We start from the raw sequence: 21,740 nt of genomic DNA, 5'->3' as shown, positions 1-21,740 counted from the left end.
ACACAAGCAGACGTATTTTTTTCAGTCTTGGCTTATTGCGATCATCTAGTAGGTAGGTAAGTGCTGTAAAAAGTCCAGTAAAGGCCCGAAGCCAGCGAAGGAGCCAAATAAAATCTCCTTCATGTTATTTTAGCATTCTACCCAGCGCTCATTAACGCCCTTTGTGTCCGTGTCCAATTTCAAAATGATTTCAAAGGTAACAGGAAGCGTCTTCAAGTATTCAAATGTCTTTACAATAAAGAACAGCGTTGAGCGAGAGTGATCAGTAGTAGACAAGCTAAACCTAGAACAAATGTCGAACAAGTTCACCACATGTTTTTGTTGGAGTAATGGTTTCCTGCAGTGGTATGAGAAAAGAGAGAATCATTCATTTTGGATTTTTTAACTGAATCAGAGCGCTTTTTAAGGACAGAATATCCATCCTTGTTAACCGGATGGCGGTTAGCGTGAAAAATGGAGCGCTGTAGCTAGGCTAACAATCTAGTGACAGGTCCGAGGCACTGGAACAACACGGCGTGGTTACAATTACCGCTCAGATCTGCGCCAGTACATGGAAAAGAAGGAATTCACTATAATAAATGATTAAAACAGTTCCAATTAAAATATGAACAAAAAAGTAAAACACTCAAGATATTATCTGGAGTTATCTCTTGAAAGTGACTATATGTTTTTTTTGGGGTTTTTTTTTTTCTGAGACACAGCTCTGTTTTTATGTTAAAGGTTATTCAGGAGCCAGTCGTTGTTCTTCCTGAAAACTTCATATCTGGTATATCTGTTTTTATTAAGGAACACACGCAAACCCGGGCGCAGATAGCATCTCGACCCGACGCTAACTCTGAGCTGAAAGACATTCCCGTAAGATCTCTTTAAAAACCCCGCCATGCTCGAGTCCCAGTGAAAGGCGTTCAGGAATCCCAAAGCAAAATGTTACTGATACGAAGAAAAAAGAAGAAAAAAAAACACCTTTTCTATAGAGACTCCATGACAACAAGAGTTTGACTGAGTGACTCGAACGTTTATCTGAAATCTAGACGGGTCAATAACCAGGTGCCTTTTGAGTCTGATCATGAGTCCAGTTTACACTTCACAGCAATGGAGATGGAACAGATACCCAGGTGTTCTGTTGTTCTGTTCGCAGAGCATGGCCGAGTGGAAAAGGCTAGGCGTGAGGAAAAAATTTTATTGTTTACAATCCATGGCCGGTATTTAAAAGATGAGACCACCAAAAGAGTTCTACAACACTAAATAGATAATAGTACAGCAATGTAAAGGGAATAATCTAGTTTAAGAGATGTTTTTGGGCAGTAATCATCTCTGAGAGATGCTTTCTGCACAGCATTCCGCTTGGGTTTTCCCTTGCCGAGTGGAAAAGCCCAGCTCAGACCGATCCTGCGATTCCAAGAACGCGATACGAGTAGGCGAGAAAGCGCACCGGGCACTCTGCGAGGACGGCGCAGACTTTACATGGGCATGGTTTCAAACTGGAGTCCACCTTAAAGCACGCCGTCTGCTTTAAGTACAGCTTTCAAACGGCAGCCAGTACAAAAGTCAGAGATTAATTAGTGCAGCACTGTTCCACCGAGAGCCGTAATATCGAGTGTCCTTTATGTTTTTTCCTTCACTAGACTGAACACAGAGCGCGCTCTGCTCCGGCGCAGACCAGGATTAAACTTGCGTGCCAGTTTGGCCAGCTTGCTGTAGGGTCAGTTAGGTAGAAGTAATGTAATTTCCTTCCTAGGCTCCTTTTCATACAGAATAAAGAGAAAGCATAATAGAAAGCAATCATTTAATACCCAGAGTTGCAGTTCTTCGCAGCAGTGCATTTTTTTTTTAAACCTCATTTTACTTCATGTAAATTACCCATGACCTGGAATATGTGATTTTTCCATTGACTTGCATCTCTTTAACGGTTGACTTTGATTACACTAAATGAGTTAAGGCTTTTCATGAGCTCACTTTGTGACAAAATAAGCTCCGTGTTCAAACCAAGGTATTAGAGGATTTCAACAACATGCTAACCTACTGAGGCCATAAAAGGACAAGAACGAATAAAATACATGGGGGAAAAAATCTCCTTTAAAAAATAAAATAAAAAAGAAAAAGTGAATACCCAATCATAATATATAGTTATTCTTTTTTAATATTTTAATAATCATTGTAATTATTTATAAATAACTTATTTAGTCTATACATGTGATTTATGTATTAGATGTAAGAATGAACAAATATTGTGATAAACTGGGCTAAAAACACAACGTCCCACCTTCATGCTCTTTTCTAAACAATCATAGATTGAAACTCTGTTTTGTTGTAAGTAATTTTATAATTCACCTCACAATGAAATAAACAAAAACAAAGACTCTTTTTACATTGACCTTAATATACTCGACCATTTCAAGAATTTTTAAAAATTAATTTTTCCGTTATATCTCCTATTTTTACCTCATATGTCCCTTAACATATGCATGTCCAGCCTCTAATCAAGCTAACATTTTAGCCAGAAAAAGTTCTAGCTACCCTAGTCTTCTAGCTATCTGTATTACTAGCTAGCTAACTTTCTATCTACCTAAGGTTCTACCTGACTATCATTCTAGCTACATAGTGCTCTAGTTATCTATCATTCTAGCTAGTTAATGTGTTAGCTACCCATTGTTTAACTACCTGTAAACCTCGCTACCCAGCTTCTAGCTGCCTATAATCCTAGCTAGGGTAACATTTAGCTACAAAGCGTTTGTTCTAGCTAAGTCTATGTTTAGCTACTCAAAATAACATTCTATCTTCCTAGTGTTCAAGCTAACTGTAATTCAAGCTACTAAACACTCTAGCTACCTATCTATTATTCTTACTACCTAACATGCTAGCTACCCAGTTTTCCAGCTACCCATCATTATAGCAAGCGGACATTCTACCTACACACTGTTCCAGCTACCTGCTATTCTACTGTAGCTAGCCAACATTTAGCTACCCAATGTTCTTGCTAAGTGTAATTCTAGCTAGCTAACTTTCTATCTACCTACGGTCCTGGATATTTATCATTCTAGCTACCTAACATTGTAGCTAGCTAATGCCCTACCTATCTATCTTTTTAGCTAGTTAACATTCTATCTACCTAGTGTTCTACCTACTTATTATTCTAGTTAACGTTCTGGCTTGCTAATGTAGTTCTTATGACCTATTTTGACTAATTTGACTGCCGTTAAATAAATCCTTGTGTCTTTAATGATACACATTGAGACTATGATATTAAATTGACACTTAAGAAAAATGCAAACTTTGATAAATACAGGCTAACAAACTACCAATCTATCAATCAATCAATTTCTCTATCTATCTATCTATCTATCTATCTATCTATCTATCTATCTATCTATCTATCTATCTTCTTTCTCCTAATCTAGATCAGATTTTTCATCTGTGTGTGTGAGAGCAAGAGCACGCATAATAGCAGAAAAAAAGCAGACACTAGTTTGTGAAAGCTTTGCGTTAATATACTGATGGCCTTTGAGTTCGCAGTGGCACATTCCTCTCTTTAAATCTGCAAGGTGGTAAACATCTCCAGCGCACACACGCACACACATCATCTCTATCTGCCAACCCAAGCAACAATAAAATGGCCTGAAGGTTCTGGAGAGGGAAAGATAGAGATGAGAACAGGAACAAGTCGAACATAAGCGCTCCAGCAAAAATAAACAGAAGCCGATCGATCTACGTGAGCGTGTCATTTGACGTGTCTGTTTCCGAGCCAGGACGCTGTTTTAACCGGCTTCAATCTCGGTGTCAGATCTGTCGAGTCAGCGTGATGGTGGCAGTGGCGGCAAGAGCGCTAATGCTGATGGACAGAAATTCCATACGCACTCAGGAAGTTGGCTGTGGTTTCTCTTTCAGAGTGTGTGCGTGTGTATGTGTGTTTGATAGCAAGAGTTTAACCAAGTGCACAGTGTTTATACTTCGCCAGCTTTGCAATGCATCATGGGGCATCATAGGGAGGGATCTATGCACAACCAGGCGCACACAACACTTGCACACAATTTGGGTGTGTGTACAAATGTATAAAGTGGCCTGTTATTCATTTAGATGCAATCGAAATGTGTTGATACATACGACTTTTGCAGCCTGCAAAACTGGTACAAAATAATAATAATAATAATAATAATAATAATAACAATAATAATAATAAAAACAAATAAATAATCCTTTGCACTGCGTGTAAAGTATGCAACAAACAACACAAAATGATAACAGAGATTCCTATGGCACAAAAAAACAGCTCCACCATTTGCCAGAGCATGCTTTATCCATTAGTAACTGTACTGTTCTCTGTCCAGATTTCTCCACTGTGCTTTTTATGCAACAATTTCCCTCTCCCTGTTTCACACACTACAATTATTATCCAACAGAGTGCATTTTATCTTATCTCATTGTCCAGTTTGTTTAAATGGATATGTTTATAATCTTTCAATATCCCACTGATCACAAAAACTGAAAACTACCCCAATCAGCCATAATGTTACACACACTCACAAGTGAAGTGAATAACCCTTATCATGAACATTGATTGGATATACAGTGATGGGCAGCAAGTAAACAGTCAGTTCTTAAAGGTGATGCGTTGAAAGCAGGAAAAAAAAAGATTTCACATGGGCCGAAGTTGGCATTCTTGGAATGAATCCATTTATATTGCCGTAAGTGTGTGTGTGTGGGTGTGTAAAGGCTCTTTCCTATTTATTTTTTTTAATAGATCTCCAGAAGACTTGGTTTTGCGAATGCAACACACTGTGATCTTCACAAAGACTGTGAGGCACCTCTGACCTTTGACCCCACTGCTCCTGCACTTTATTAAGAGAATCCAATAAGGCCAGCATAATCCTACAGTCTTAAAGGCTCTCCAAAACAAAGAGAGGAGAGAGGGGGTAAAAGTGCCTTCAAGCTCCTGAAAACAGGCCATAAACGGCTTGGGGAGCGGCGTTATCGCACTGTCTTTACCTCGTAGCCATCCTGCCTCCAGACTCCAGACTTAAAAGGGTCTACACAATCCTTTTGCTTTCCATGTGCCGCTAATAAGCAGATATGGAATTCTTCCCTCTCTATCATAAAGCACTGAATCTTTGGGAGCGACTGTTTGGGAGTTGGCTTAGGGCAAAGAAAAAGAAATACCATTCCAGGTGCGTGTAGCCGCAGCTCTGGGTGGTGCAGAGGTCAAAGTGTGGAGGTGAACTGGATTCAGCTCGTGCCGTTTAATCAAAGGGATGGGGTGTCAAGGCTTGCTAGCGCTGCATAGTTTCAATGGAATATAACGTTCAAGTCAACCTGGGACTTGTGATGAAATTTCTGGTGAATAAACTCGTAAAAGACTTAAAACACAGAACGGTGATGAGACTGAGTCACACTAAAGCGTTTCCATGGTGCAGATGTTTTAAAGATAGCAGAACGTCCATAGGCCAAGGTGGCTGGATGGGCATGAGTTCCTGGGAGGCCAGCGTTTAGAAGTGAAGCCCTCAGTGCAAACATGGCTCCAGGATACTGAGAGAATTTTCTACCTTGATGGCGTCCAAGCACTAGTGAAACACTTGGATAAGTGCATTAGTGTAACAGGAAATTATACAGAGAAATAAAGAGAGTTTTCCTCTCATAACTGTGTTCACAATCAAAAGTCCAGGTTTGACTTGAACACCAAATGTACAATTCAGTCCATGAGAAAATGGCCTGTTCTTTATGTTCATTAATTCAGGATGACTCTGGTGCCAAGTAGGATTAGCCCGTACCGCTAACATGAAACCAGTAAAATGCCAGGAAATGAATCTTTGCCTAGCTACCAGCCAGTGAAACTTGCCGATCTTGTTGGCACCTGCTTGGCACCCTGTCGGCGCCGTGTTGCCACCCCGGTGCCGTCAGCGCTGGAAGCGTTTCCAGGCTACAGCTCTTCGTATGCGGCGCTCGTAAATGGTTTCACAGTCATTCGCGCTGTGATAAATCACCCCGATGCAAAACACCAATCCTCGTAAAGAGCGGTGAGTCTGGAACGCCAGCTCAGCACAGCTCCGGTCCCCTTCACATTAATGGCCATTTTGGGTGATGGGGGAGCCTGCTGCATTTTTAACGCTACAATAAACGTGAAAGCATTTTCGTATATATTTGGGTGTGTACTGTACATGAAAGTTGTTTTAACATCTGAACCAGATTTATGTGACAAGCTTGCAAAATAAAAACGGTTATAAATTATAGAATAGATGTGTCAGTTTTATAAATTGGCAATGAATAATAATAATAATAATAATAATAATCAACGACATGCTTCTTATCACTGAGCTGTGATGCTCGGATGTCTGATGATCGTTTTTCAAACGCTGAAAATGTTGAACACTGTTTATGCCGCATGACACACTTCGGGCGTGCCAGAGCTAACCCAGGCCCCCGCTTAGCATGTCTTATGAGCGGTGACTCTGAAGGAAATTTAATTGTGTGTGAAAAGAATACAAGATCCAAACATAAACACTGAAGCTTACAGCCACAGTCGCAATTACATGGCCACAAATATTTGAAGTTGTGGTTTTTCTACTAAGGAGTTTGTAATGCGACGAACAGCTGCTCGGGTATTTTCTCACCCGAAGCGCTTCCCTGTTGCAACATTCGAAAACTCGTGAACAGATCCTGCTAGTGTCAAAACAAAACAGAAAAGCAAATACATAAAAAAATGACAAAAGCCACTGTGCGACTCAAACGAGCGCCTGCGCAGGTACCTGTATTGCATTACTCTGATCTGCGCCGCTTGTTTAAGCATTTCCAGATGCTCTCCCACAGCTTAGTGTTTCTTAGCCATCAAAGTGCATGTACATTAAAATAGCGAACAAAGCTTCAGGCTCAGATTTATGATCAGATTTATTTATGAATGCCTTGTTAGGTCTGAATTTGTTTAATCCTGCTACAGAATCTTTAGATTTGACTCCAATTTTAAATGCACACAATCATTGAAGACTTTACAAAGACCTTGTGTTGTGAAAGAATAAAATATTGCTCAAACATGCTGCTGATTTAGGATTGGGGTGCGACTTATAATACATTTATGATTATATAAATATAATGTATAGTTACAATGTATTTAAACACAGAAACATTTTCTTTACTGTGCATCGACAGCACTTGTGTGACCAAGCCTACTGTAACTACACTTTAAAGGTCCCATATTTTGCTATTTCCTTAACAAATTAACACAGGTCTCAGGGCCCAACCAAAGTGTGTGTTAACGCTCCAGCTGAAACACACCTCAGATAATGCATTTTTTATTTAAACCTCTAACCTCTGAAACTAACTAACTAACCCATTATTTCACTTCTCTTCCAAACGCACTGTTTCAGTGTTTATGTAAATGAGCTAAATTTGAAACATTCTCCTACAAAGAACAGCAGAGGTGAGCTACAAGCAAGAGGAGGGAAATCTTATATGAGGTCACAATAGGGGGACAATTCAAATTTCTCCTGTTTAAACTCTGGTAAGTACAAAAATCGGAAAAGGATGGCCTCCGAGTGGCGCAGTGGTAAAGTGCTCGCCCTATCATCGCTGGTTCAAACCCTGGGTGATGCTGTTACCTCTCACAGTCGGAGGTCTAGAGCTGAGCTCTCTCAGAGGGGAGGGATGAGGGGTATTAGTGCTCCCACATTAATTACAGCTCTACAGCCATTCAGGGGCGTCTGAGAGCTTGCGCATGCGGAAGGAGCGGCTAGCGCTTTCCTCCGAGTGTGTTACTCCGCCCCTAACGGTGCGTGAGCAAGCAGTGTAAAAAGATGCGGTCGGCTGGCGTCACGTGGTTCGGAGGAAACACGGGATAGTCTTCGACCCTCCCGGCTGAGTGGTAGTAGTAGCCTTAATGTGGAGCCCCCTAGTGACGGGGAGGAATTGGCTACGACTAAATTAGGGAGAAAAATGGGGGGGGGACAAAGGAAAATAAAAAAGAAGGGAGGTTTGTACTTGCAAACTGGATTCCCATCTAAATGACCGAAACATGCACTTTTAGATTAGAACTTGAAACAGATTATAACTAAAAACTGAAATATACTTTATTGTTTCCCCAATAATAGTCCGTAGCCGGGAGTTCTAGGGGGCATGTTCTCAGGTGGTGGGTGAATCATGTGATTAGATTTTTGGGCCTCGTGATTTTCAATTCATTTATGCAATCATTGAGTTTAATGTCTGATTTGTTACACGCAGTTATATTTCTTACATGATTTAAAGCATTAAAAACAACTGCAAGTATTTAATAAATGTTGAAATTCTGTGTAACTTTCATTGAATGTTAAAATCCCATGTCTTGTAGGAAGCCATAATTAAATTTTCCTGCTAATCTAATGCTTCAGTCCTCACGTCAATCCAGTAGGTGGCGCTAATGCACCATCTGGCTCTAAACTTAAAAGCGGAAAAAGCGATACTTTTGCAAAATGTGAGTATTTGCAGGTTTATATTTTCTGCAAGGGCAGATTTAATATTTTTACAGAAGACATCTGTTTTAGATCATTTAACGTTTTGAAGTTTACATAAATAATTTAAAACTTCCGAATCAATTCTGAATTGAAAACTATCAAATAAATTGCATTACAATTTGGGTGGAAAGTAGATATGACAAAATTAACAATTTTTTTTTTTACCAGCAATACCAATGTGAGAAAACTAGATGCTCTCCCACAGCAAAACACCAATATTTGCCCTAATATATGCAATCATTTTACAATATACTGTAGAAACAGTAAAATCCTGAGTGGTTAAGACATTTGTAGTAGCATGGCACTTTATGTTGTCATGGCAGGTCGTTCAGTCGATTAGATACAGGTCATGCCTCGATCCCAATCCAAGTACACAACAAGGTCTTTCTATACCACTACCTTCATCTCTCTGATAAAATTGGGGTTGTGACCTTTAACCTGTACCGCAGCCTTCTGTATATCACACGCTACATAACTGTGACATCATCCTACAATAATTTTACTGACATTCCTCAGATTCTTCTACTAGGATGGTAAGATGGGTAAAAAAAAAAAAAGTGACCGAAGGAGAAAATGAGCATGCTGGTTGTGGTTTTCCTCTGACTATCTTCAGAACGAATCGTGAGAGAAATTCCTGTGTGCTCAAACAGCGTCAAGTAGCAAACAAACACCGTGTTTCATGGCACCGCAATTCTGAATATTTATAGCGCCGTAAACATTTGTTTGTCGTAAACAGGATTTGCTTACTGTTAAAATACAGCTTTGAAAGATAGGGCCGGAATTTTAGTGCACGTCAGACCCTGGCAACGTGTGGGAGAAGACTTTGAATGCATGTCCGGGAGGATTTGTCGTTGTTGATGTGGATAAAATGGATGGGAGAAGGTCAAGCCAACTGGATATATAGGTGAGATGCTTCCATAGAGTTCTGAAAGCTTAATTCTGAAATTTTGAAATCATTGGATGAGTTCGTCAGATGGATTGCATAGGTCTGTAGTGATGGGTAAAGTTGTAAAGGTGTGAAGTTCTAAGGAAATTTGTTCAGCTTTAGGGTTCATTCGGCTTACTTGGAAAGTTGACTGGATGAGTTGGAAAGTTCTGAGTCCTTCATTTGTTTATTTGTTCTAATTGGACTGGCGGCACAGTGGCGTAGTGGTTACCTCCAAGGTCGGGGGTTCGATTCCAGTCTCGGGTCTGTGTGCATGCAATTTGCATGTTCTCTCTGTGTTTGGCTGGTTTCTTTCGGGTTCCCTGGTTTCCTCCCACAGTCCAAAGACATACAAAGTAGACTAAATGATGTTCCCATAGTGTATGAATGAGTGTGTAAGTATGTGTGTGTAATGGATTGGCACCGCGTCTTGTGCTCAATGCTTCCTGCGACCCTATACAGAAAATAAATGAATTGCGACGACCTGGGTTCATCCGATTAGTCGTGAACTTCTGAGTTTTATTGGACGAGTCGCAATATTCTGACCGCTAATAAGTCCATATGGTTTGGCTTATCATACGAGACCATTCAACATCAACAGCAGACCATGTAAAGACAAGGTCAGGTTGCGGGGTTTTAGGTGATTGGGGTTGAGATCACTTTCCCTTCACCTCTCTGCACTCAGAACCTTGTAAAGCGATCCCCACAGGACCGGGGCCATGAAACAGGGTCCTTGTTAGGGACTGCCCTATTAGCCCTGTCTCTGCTTTTACTCACACACTTCCTGTGGCTCAGCAGACTGTGGAAGCTGGGCTGCTACCACCAGCTCGCTCACGCACAAACACACACATGCACACAAACAAATGAGCGCTTGTACTTACTATACTATGAAAACATTATATATATATAAATGGCATAGAAGCAGTTTTGGGAAATCGGTAAACTGAGAACCATTGAAAGTTATTCAGGCTGAAAATCTGGGTTAATAACACCCAAACCGCGTTTCCTTCCGTTTTAATTATAGCATGAGGCATTAATTCGCTAATCGTGCTAGCTGACAAGTTCTAGTCAGGGCTGGATTTTTGGTGTCCAACAATATGATAGTGGATTCCTAGATGTTTTAATCCCATTTATGTTTTTTATCCCATCTTCTCATTGCCTTTTACACTTACATTTCTTTTCTTTTTTTATTCAATCTCCTTGCTCCATCTCTTTCCATTACATTCTTTTTCCTTCTTTTTCCACTCACGCATAGTGGTGTGACTGGACTGAAGCAGTCACTTGTCGGCTATTAACTAGCAATGTGTTTGCTTATCTGCCTGCTACTAATCACATTATCTCTGTAATCAGAGCATATCTGCCTGAAAGGGCCAGTCTGATTGCTTGAGAAGTCATCTGCAGGTCAGGTAATCCTTTCTTCAAACACCACCAAACTTTTTAAGTCTGTCTGTTTTCATTCCTACACCTCGTCTGATCTCAATGGCTCCGAATTTGGTGATTACGCAAAAAAACAAAAAAAAAAAAAACAAGCTTAGCAATTGTCCAGGGTTTCACAATAAACCCAGACATTTCATCATTAAAATAAAGTGGAATTGGAATTCTGGCGTCGTAGGGGCGACTCCTGGTTTGTGTTCAAAAGCAATACTGAATCAATGTAGACTCATTTCGGATCTCCAGCTAAAAATCCAATTGTGTTTAGACATGCCAGTCTCCTTATCAATCCCCCCTCCCTCCCCAGGCGTCAAAAACCTCAAGTAATGTAACAAAGAGCCCTAATTGTTCCAGTAAAGAGGTGCTAACAGTATGCTCCGCCTGACAAGATTCACCTCGACGAGCCCGACGTTTGTCACCCTCGCCTTATGTACACAGCTTTAGAGGGTGATGTTCTAGACTCCTCAGTCAGATTCCTTCCAAGTCTTTCTAATCAGCGATCTAACCCACTGATGGGTGCTTCGTTATGCTGGAATTCGAACCGCTGACATTGTCAGCCATGCGTTCCACATTGTCTTACACCTGGAACATGTAAACACGGCCCCGTCTGGTGGGGTTTCCCGACGTATCTTATCGCATTTTTCTGCAGAGGTAAACAGATGCCGTGTGGAGAGAAGCCTAGGCTGGGTGTGTGGTTTCATTTTAAATGAGGGAAAGTCCTCAAGGGGGAAAAAAACAACAACTGATTTCTGCTTTGTTTTCATTTTCCTTTGAGGTTCACCAGGTCTTGCACCGCGATCTGATACCTGCCAGATGAATCCCCAGTCTTGAAAGCAATTGATAACACAGATTTGAGGCATGCTTCTCTAGAAAGTTTGCATTTCTGTTTGCAAATCTGGCTAAAGTGTCTTCACAGACTATGGTGATTTATTCCAGACAAAATCAATCCTCTTGTAGGACAAGTCGGAAGCAAAACGCTCGAGCACAATACCTTGTCTCAGAAGCATCTGCATTATTGATTAAGTTAATGTTTACCACCGTCTACCTACCACTGTATTTCTACATACAGTATGTAGCTTTTAGATAGTCCACCCGTATCTGCTATGAACGTTCCAAGAACCTGCTTCGCTTATGAAACGTTGGCCTCCCAGGAACTCCTTTAACAGCCCAAACGTGCATGGTCAGGACTGTATGGGGGATGGGTCAATAACTCTCAGCCCAATCCCTGTAATGTGCAAGTGGTGCTGGTGAGTGATTGTGCGTACAGTTCCCACAGACAAGTTAGTCACAAGTTATACATGGCTTTTAACAATAAGTGAATTTTTTTATGAATTACTAAAATGACTGCAGTGGTCTTAGAGCCCAGGCTCAACCAGGATCGTCATTCACAGATATACAGCCTGCTTTCAGGTGTTTGCACTATTTAAATGTTTTAGTAAGAGTCTTTCCACCGTACTACGCTTGAAGTCAATCACTTTTACGAATTTAATCAGAGAAATTTCATCACAAGATTCTAGTTTAAACGACCAGAATATCAAATCTAACGGAAGCTTAAAATCTTGCTTTATGCTTCAAAACTATATTTGGGAAGATGAAAGAAGAATGAACCCATGGCTTTATTGGTAAGGTTGCCATTTACTACTGCATTTCTGGTACAAAACTTAAAAGGATCTTTTTTGTTCTGTCCAAGCTTTGCTCCTCACTTTAGCCAAATCAGTTCTCCAACCTTACTCTAATGCCTTAATCGTTAAAGCTCACTCTGTTAAACCTTCACTTTACAGCATTCACGCATTATCATTAGCAATAAAAGTGAAGTCACACTCTGGGAGAACTGAGTATATCACCTAAGGGAAATGTACTGATGAACTTTAAAAGCATTCTGGCCTTTTACTCTTGGCAATGTTGCACTTAAGCATAAGGTTTCTCAAAGGTTCTTGGAACACTTAAGGGTTCATACCTCCCTATAGGAGCTCACCTTGATAGAAAACCCTATAGGATTCCATGTTTAAGAATTCTCTAGTGTAACAACCAAAAGAAACCTTTTAAAATTCTAAATTTAACCCGTCCAAGAGCACAGGATCGGTTTCCTCAAGAGCCGAGTCTCCTCCACTCCACTTCAGGCCTCTTCACACTGCCCTCATGAACTCTCCAAAGTTCACACACTTCCTGGCTTTTATAAACTCCCCTGCTTCCAGTTTGGCGTCAAATGAAGCCAATGATATGGCAATAAACAGATTGCTGGAGTCTATAAGTCGGCTGTGTTAAACTCGGCCCTCAGGTGCCGGTCACAGAGAGCGACTTTGCCGTTTATTAGTCCCTCACTAGCCGTCTGTAGCGGTTCAATAGCAGATCACAGTCGGTTTGACTTAAACGCCGGTACACTAAGCCCTCTCCTCTCTGCGTGAGTGCAGCACTTAGAATGAAAAGAATTTAAGTCATTTGCTCTAAGTAGCCATAATCAGATTCGAGGCTCGTTTTATGTAATGCTTGTTCTGGGTCTGCAGATGATCTACAGGTGACCTCACATTGAACTTGAGATGAGAGTTCTGTTCCAGAACAAACTTCTCGTAGAGGTTATCTTGAACACAATTTCATGGTTGGTGTTTGACAAACTTCCGAAAATATACACAATACCCGTAAAAGTGAGGAACTGGGTAAGTGAAGGTTCCTTTGGATATACTATGGCTAAAGTAGAGCCTTAGGATTAAATGCAAAAGGATTTGAAAATCCTGTTTAGAATGCTCAACAAAAAAAAAACGATCAAAGAAGAGAACTGTATTTTAGGCTAAACTGGGTGTACAAACCTGCTCCGAAGGCGAAGAAAAAGGTCTTGTCGGGATGCTCCTCCAGCAGAGCTTTGACCCTCTTGCCCATCCGCTCATTTCGCTTGTAGATGAGCTCCTGACGAAAGTAGCTGTCGATCTCCTGAGCCGTGATCTGTTCACTCGGAGGCAGAGTGACGTTGTTAAAGTTGGGGACCTGAACGCATAAAAAACATTTTAGAGAGTGGTCACAGCTTGTACTCTTTGGCTAGCTGTTCTTTTGCTGGATGTGAATGTGTGGACCTGGGAAGTGTCATGGTTGAATATGATGGAGTTGAGATCGCCGCAGTTGTAGTGCTTAATGAGATCCTCTGTGGTGTAGGGGACCTGCAGGCTCCCGGCCCGGAGGCTCTCCTGCTGAAGCAACGTCTGATTCAGGGCAAAAATCACCTACAAGAGACGTCGAGTGGAAATGAATTAGTACTGCATAAGAGAGAGCGAGGTAAAGAGAGCAATAAAAAAAAAAAAAGGTGGAATATTGATGTTTGAAAATCAAACATGTTTTCCACTGACCCAATAATAAAGTTTTAAAAGTTCCCAAAAATCTATAACGAAGTTTGTACTAATAAAAGACTAAGACTTTTGCACAGTACTGTATAATCATTACAATATACATTATGAAAAGAACATTTTAGTTGACATTTTCTCATCATCACTATAGAATATTTGGAAATTCCATAACCCATAAAATTTGCTTAGCACTAGCTCATTTGCACAAACACTGAAATGATGGATTGGAGGAGGAGTGAAATAAAAATTTAAAAAATTCTTTTGAAACAGCTGTTTCAAAAATCGCAAAATTCGTAATCTCGCTTTGCTTTCCACTGACGCAAACAGGTACCTGGAGCCTATCCCAGGAGGCGGGGAACACCCTGGACAGGGTGCCAATCCATCGCAGGGCACACACACTACGGGCAATTTGGGAACGTCAATTAACCCTACCTACAGTAGGTAAGGTCTTTGGAATGTGGGAGGAAACCGGAGTACCCCGAGGAAACCCACCAAGCATGGGAAGAACATGCAAACTCCATGCACACAGAGACGGGAATCGAACCCAGACCCTGGAGACGCAAGGCGACAGTACTAACCACTACACCACTGTATCGCCTAAATTTAATCCTAAAGAATAAAATGTGTAAGGGATTCATATGGCGAGGGTTCACTGTATTTGCTATTCCTACGCAACAACAGCAAAAAAACAATCCTCAAATTCATTGTTAACCTGCAACAGAAACAAAGTTTTTTATTTTGTTAAATTTTTAAAATATATTTTTAAAGTATTGTAAAGATTAGCAAATATAAATATCGTCTCTATAGCAACAGGTGTACGATCGCTCAAGCACTAAAGACGAATTCATTGTAAAATGCTACAGGATGACTCTCGTAGCCCGTTTGCACTGATGAGGTCCTGCACTTTCCAAAATCAAGCATCTGGTTCTCGGTCAGCAAAATTAGTTTGGTTCTTGTGCCAGAACGCTGCTGGTCTGGAACGAAGAACCGGAGATGTCAGGAGCTTGGAGGCATCCTTATTATGAGTCATTTCCATAATGGATATTTAAATAAGACAACAAGACAATAATGAACGACAAAAGAAATTTAGCGAAAGCTCGTTAGTATTTTGAGGAATAATCGAGCGTGTTCCTAAAATTGAGACCAGCATTCCCGGGATGGACTCTCATTCCAGAGAAACTTTAATAAACATAAAACGGCTTCTAAAAGTAAACGTATTGGCGGTAAAAAAAAAACCCACAGCTAACAGCGTAACAGTCGTCTGATACGGCGTCTGCGTGTTGTCTATGACGTGATGCTGAAATGTGTTTCCAATTCCAGAAGCACACGTTGTAACCTCCTTGTTATTTTTGCGCTGTTCATTAGTTAATGCTGACATCAGACGCACACATAAAGCTCAAACGTTTTCGGGTTGTCGCGTCGTTAATCTTCATCCGCAGTTGCAGCGAAAGCAACGTCGCTGTTTTGTTTACCGCCTTTCGTGTTTACGCAAAGGAATGACCGAAGTTTTAAACAGTATTCATTTCTCGCACTTCTTTTTCTTCGATCCGAGCTTAGCCGAGGAACAAAAGCTCTCCCTGTCTTTTAGGCTCTCTTTCTCTCTCTCTCTCTCTCTCTCTCTGTTTCCAAAAAAACAAAGTGCTAACATCAGGGAGTCTTCTCCGAGATCAAAGGCAGCGTGCTGCTTTTCTTTCAATTAGTTCTACTTCTCTTCTTTTTGTTGGTCCTGTTTCAGGAGCTCGCTCTTGTCTCACCATGAAATTCTCCTGTGTTTACCCACTGGCCCAGCAATGTGCCCACAGCCCCTGATTACACACACACACACACACACACAAACCACTCTCTTTAGATCGCTCTCAATAGCTCTCCCTTCAACCAAATAACAAGTTTATTTGTTTCTCAACGGGGAAAAATCAATCACGCCGCCGGCCGCCCCCGTGAACAACGCCGCACTGTGGAGCTTTCAGCTTCCACATGAATTTAAGAGAGTTCTCTCAGCGCTCTCTCTCTTTCTCTCACACACACACTCACACACTCACTCCGGTGCGGAAGGACTCTTTTCATGTCGTGTGATGACACTCTCTGGCCCTGGCGGCCATTGTTTCAGGGTCTCGTCCAGGCCAGAGGGCGGCAGATGCCTTCTCATCCGGGACAAAGAGCCAGCTCTCCCCCTCCAGTCGTGCTCTGCTCTCTCGTCACTTTCATCCCTCGCTCATCAAAGCGTCCTGCTCTGCATTTGAAAGAGGGCCGGCTTTATGCCACTCAAATTAGCCTATCGCCACCCCGCCGGCCACAAAAAAAACTTTTCCCATCTGCTCCGGGGCCGAGCCCCTTTCAGCATCTTAAATCACGGGTGGGGAAGAGGAGAGAAAGGGGTCTCTCTTTTAGAGAATGAGAGTGAAAGAAAGGAAAAGTGTGTGGGGGAGAGTGGGAGTGGGAGTGGAGAGAGTGAGAAGGAAAAAGAAGAAGAAGATGAAGAGGGTTTGAACTGAGTGAATTACATTTCTTCCTGTGATCTGCCTCGATGGGTTCATTTATGCACACACACACACACAGGCGCGCGCGCACACACGTACACACATGCGTGTATAAGGACCCGTGGCACCAAATATCAAAGAATGGTGGTTCCATGAAAGTCAATAATTCTTTGTAATGGAAATCGCTACTTCTCCAGGGCAGGAAAAAGCAAACAAGTGAGTAAGTAAGCAAATATAATTCCGGCATAAGCACCCCAAAGAAAAAAGTAAGTCAAACAACATAAGAATAAAAAGCATTTCGAGCCATAATAAACTATCTACAGGTATGTATGGATTTAACGTTGAGAGTAAACAGCATAAACAGGAGGATATCCCCGGGTCCGACCTTGAAGAACTACCAACAAACTCGTTATATGTGTGAAATGTTGCACTCAAACGCATCGCAAAATCAACAGGTTAAAGGCCAGCTCACTTTTGCTAATTGCATGCTTTGACAGTAATACCTCCACACCAGAAGAGGGCAGTAGTCTGATTTTTTAATAAAAACAGGAAATGCAAAAAAACAAGCCTTTGTCGCAAACCATTTGCAATCATCCCAGACAGAGAATTACAGTAGCAGGTTTTCGTTTTACGCTTTCTGGAGTTTCAGTTCTATTGCACATTTAAACATTGCTGATTGACTACTGTTGAATTTCAGACGTAGTTTGTACAGTGGCGCTCTTGCAAGGCCATGGTCACTCTTCATCTTTGACAGAATCAGCTAGACCTGAGTACTTGTGCGATTCTTGCGTACATTTTTGCAGCCAAAGCGACCTTCTGATTAGTAGTGCAACACTTTAATCACTGAGCTACCCCTGCTGTAAGATTCTGCGGTTATACAGATGGTGGATAACCCTTCGAAAAAAACTTTCAAAATAAAAAAGCCAAAATATTATTTATCTCAGACCTTCGTTAGTTTACATTCCTCAGCTCTGTCCCTAACCTCTTTAACCTTTTGAGGAGCAGTGGTGGCTCAAGCGGTTAACTAATCAGAAGGTCGGGGGTTCGACCCCAGCACCCCCAAGCTGTCACTGTTGAGCTCTTGAGCAAGACCCTTCACCCTACCTTCTCCACGGGCGCTGTATCCTGGCTGACTCTGTGCTCTGACCCCCATCTTCCTAACTGGGATATGTAAAAAATAATAATGTTGTATGATACCTGAAACGAATGATTGAATCTTAATCTTAATCTTAAACCTCTTGCTTTGTTATTATGCCTCCAAGGGCACAATCTACGAATGTGTAAACAGCATATTTGGCATGTAACAGACCAACATTAGGGGGACGAAAACCGAAGTCAGCCATGTTGAATTTGAATGAAATGGGCATCGGCACAGTTTTCTTTAAATTAGTCGTCAACGAGCGTTCCAAGAATTTGCTATAGCAGCAGTTTTGTTTTAATCCACTGGGATCAACCTCTGTGATGTGCGTGCCAGAGTGCAAACTGTACACACAGCTGAGGTACTCTAGAAGCAGCAAGTGATCGTGATGTAAAACAGGTGCAAAGCAACTAGAGCCCAAATAATAAAACCTTAGACCGGGTTTAGTAGCGTTGTGGGAGCTGATGGAGAGAGTGATCGGAAACATGCTCAAACACTGTGAGAAAAGGAAAGTAAGGGTCGCTATTACCCGTTCGCCCCTTGTGGAATATGAGGGAGTCGGTGCTCGTGCACTAGAGTTTGTGAAAGGAAGTTAGCGGGGCAGGTCGACCAGGAGACATTTTCAGTTTTCAGCATGGAAGCAGGCCAGGCTGTGTAATTCATCCTCTTTTATCTTCAGGTTGATGTGTACCACCGAGTCAGTCCACTTACTTGGTCAAACACCAAGACCAAATGAAGGCTCTGATCGCTCCGTCGTACTTACAGTAAGTGATGACACGGATGAAAAAGTATAGATGGTATCCGAGAAACTCAAGACTTCAATGCTTTGAGTGAATACAAGGCTACATTAAGGGATACACCAGGACTTCTCGAGTGCCAGCCGTCTTAACGGAAAAGGTTTCGTGTACCGTTTGCTCTGGGTCGCGCTGTCCCATTTGCATTACGGAGAAACCGTAACCGTATTTCCTGCAGTAGCACCGTTATCCCAACGACTGATTGCTGCGTCCCCTCATACGCTGATAGACATCGTCACTCTTCTGTGCTAACGGCCTGACTTTACTTACTTAAAAGGAAACCTCTCTCTCTCTCTTTCTTGTTCTCGTGACATCAAACGTTCCACCAGTCAGGAATGCAAACAAGCAGGGAAAAGGCTCATGCACGCAATGCCGGTGACATCATCATAAGTGCCAGGATTCCCCCTGCCCATGCCACCACCGGATTTTTGCGGTCACCCCAAGATCATGAAAAAAACAACATGGACTGCAGTGTCACGCACGTTTCTCGTTCGTAAATAATGACGGTGTTAGAGTTGAGGTAGAGTTTTTCGAGCGCTTGAGATTTCAAGCCTGGGAGAGAAATGGAAAAGTATGGAAGAGGGCTAATTAAAAACAGACCCATGTGGATAGGAAGGGAGGATAAAAGAAAAGTACTCGGGAACAAATACGTGAGAAACAGAAAGAGAAAGAAAAGGAGAAGCAGTCTGTCTTTTTAATGGCTTTGGTTATTTATTATACACATTATGTGATCGTACAGGTTAAAGATTAACTTGGGAGAAAAGGAGTGTTTTATAGGCTGGGAGTTCGCTAGGGCGTTATTAAGTAGGGGCAAATACTTCAATACATCAAGCGTAACTTGTTTTTACAGTAGTGACCTTTTGCAACATTTTGGCATGGTAGATAGTTTCACAAATTAGCATCGATGCAGTTATGACTATAATTTCGCAAACTGCTTCTGGTCGTCATTCTTTCCTGGACTAGCGTCAGCGCGCTGGTGGCTGGTGGCTGCGTCTTCGTTGACAAACAGCTTCACAGCCGCGTTCTATCGTTCTAGCATGACTTACTCAAAAGGCATTAACCTTCTTTTCACATTAAATTTACACATTACACATAAGCTTCGCTGAAGTTATGACTAAAATGGCCATCCTTCTTTACTGCTGTTTTCTTTTTCCGTATGAAAAAATAAAAGCTAAGCAGAATGTTGCTTAACAACCAGCGCTCATGCTCATCCAAGGTCAGCCTGGAAGCCAAAATCTGCGATCCAAAATCCCACCCAAGCAGCAGAAAGAAAGCTGAGAAACCAGCGTCCTCCTGTCCAAGGACGGTGATTGAAAAAGATGGACGACCCTGCCAGCAGTCCTAGACGCGATCTCCGGCGATCTCTTAAAGCTCTCGGTTCTACTTCTTCGTTTATTCCTTTGGCAGACACTTTTACTCGAAGCGAAGCAGATTCTAATCCAAGTTTAGAGCTTGGATTAGCAGTTGAAGGTTGAAGCCCAACCATGGCGCTCTGGCAGCTTAGAGAACTTTCCAGTCAGAAAGCGCATATCATCAGAAAACCTGGCCAAGTTCTGCTAACCAGTGCGGAAGAAGATTTGGTTTGTCATGTACAAGATGATCTAGTCGTCCAAAAGGTTCATGAATGTCCATATTGGGTCTTTATATGGACATAAAGATAACGGATGAGCTATGCATTCAATTCAGGTCAGTTTTATCTGTCTAGAGGTGAGGAAAAACTCCCTGAGATGACAGGAGGAAGGAACTTTGAGAACAACCAGACTCTTTTAAGGGAACTTCTTCATGACCCTCGATAGTGTGGTTATAAATCATTATAAGCTCTTCCAAAGCTGTATAATACAAAGTCAAACAGTTACAAGTGTTTTGAGAAAATGTACATTATGAACAGCAGGGTCTTTATGGTTACAGCAGCAGTTCTTATGTACTAGCCGGGAGTTTGAGGGAAGTTCGGAGCTTTAGAACGATAAAAATACTAACAACCAAAATGCAAAGGCAAAGGAATCGTCTATATGGGAAAAAAGCTAACGTGGACGATCCATCAGGAATTTTTATTTCATTTTTTCCTACAAATGTAGACGTCGGTAACATAACCAGAGAAAACGGCTCCACAGGAAATGTAAATCAGAACTTAGATCATCTGAAGCCGTTGCTTTAGGTATCTTGCCAGACCTAGTATGGTGAAGCGCTGAAATCCTATCTTGAAAGAAGGCTTTTGATTTATACCTGGTATTACGCGTTAAAAGAGCTGCAGATCGAGCGAGCAGTGAAAGCATCCGATCGTTTCATGAAGTGCACAGAGCACTCAGTCTTTCAACAGGAGTTTCTCTTCTTCTGGGCCTGAAAAGACAAACCTGTCATCACTGGGTGTCTGATGGAGCCTCCCTTACACACACACACTCACACGTACACACACACATATATATACACACTAGTCCAGGTCAGACGGGGTGTGTGTGAATTCGCTATCTTATGCTTTGATCCTCCAGACACTCTGCAGGTCCGGCCTCCGCGAGCTATCCCGGGCATTCCACTGGAAAACATTGATGGCACCAGGCTGCCTGGATTACAGCAGCAGTGTATACACACACACACACACACACACACTCACGAGTCATCATTATGCTCTGGGAACCTTCTCAGCGGAGACCGAAATCGTGTACTTGTAGTACAGTTCAGGTTTTGTATTACAACATAATCATAATAGATTACGCGGTTAAACAAATGTGTTATAATTCTGGACATTTTCGAGACGTAATTGTAGTTAAAATATGTTTAGACACTAATTCAAACACTTAGTCGTGTCGCATTGCACACACTGACAAGCATCTGATTGCGTGATATGTACAGTACATGTATATCAAATGTCTTTCCTGAGATTTTAATTCCTGCTTCATTAAGTGTGAAAACTGTTGCTCATACAGTTGTCATAGTTTCTTAATAGAATATCAATAACTTTGTTAAATAAAATCACGAACATTAGCGCACATCTCACTCACTCATCTTCTATACCACTTTATCCTGTATTCAGGGTCACCTGGAGCCTATCCCAGCAGACTTAGGGCACAAGGCGAGGTTCACTGGTTTGGACTGTGGGACGAATCAGAAATCCCGGAGGAAACGCACCAAACACGGGGAGAACATGCAAACTCCATGCACACAGAGACGGGATTCG

At 41.8% G+C, this 21,740-nt stretch overlaps 1 protein-coding gene across 1 annotated transcript in view; it reads right to left on the bottom strand.

Annotated features, from left to right (window-relative positions):
• The window catches only part of trabd2a (TraB domain containing 2A), a 60,983-nt gene that overhangs the window by 21,087 nt on the left and 18,156 nt on the right, over positions 1-21,740 (bottom strand). Inside the window, exons 3-4 of the mRNA XM_053485683.1 lie at positions 13,893-14,039; positions 13,632-13,806 (exon numbers count right to left, since the gene is read on the bottom strand). Coding sequence (XP_053341658.1) covers positions 13,632-13,806; positions 13,893-14,039 — 322 coding nt within the window. The remainder of the gene's footprint in view (positions 1-13,631; positions 13,807-13,892; positions 14,040-21,740) is intronic.

Source organism: Clarias gariepinus, chromosome 24, assembly GCF_024256425.1.
Source record: "Clarias gariepinus isolate MV-2021 ecotype Netherlands chromosome 24, CGAR_prim_01v2, whole genome shotgun sequence".
Taxonomy (NCBI): Eukaryota; Metazoa; Chordata; class Actinopteri; order Siluriformes; family Clariidae; genus Clarias; species Clarias gariepinus.
This window is presented reverse-complemented; position numbering and strand designations above follow the sequence as displayed.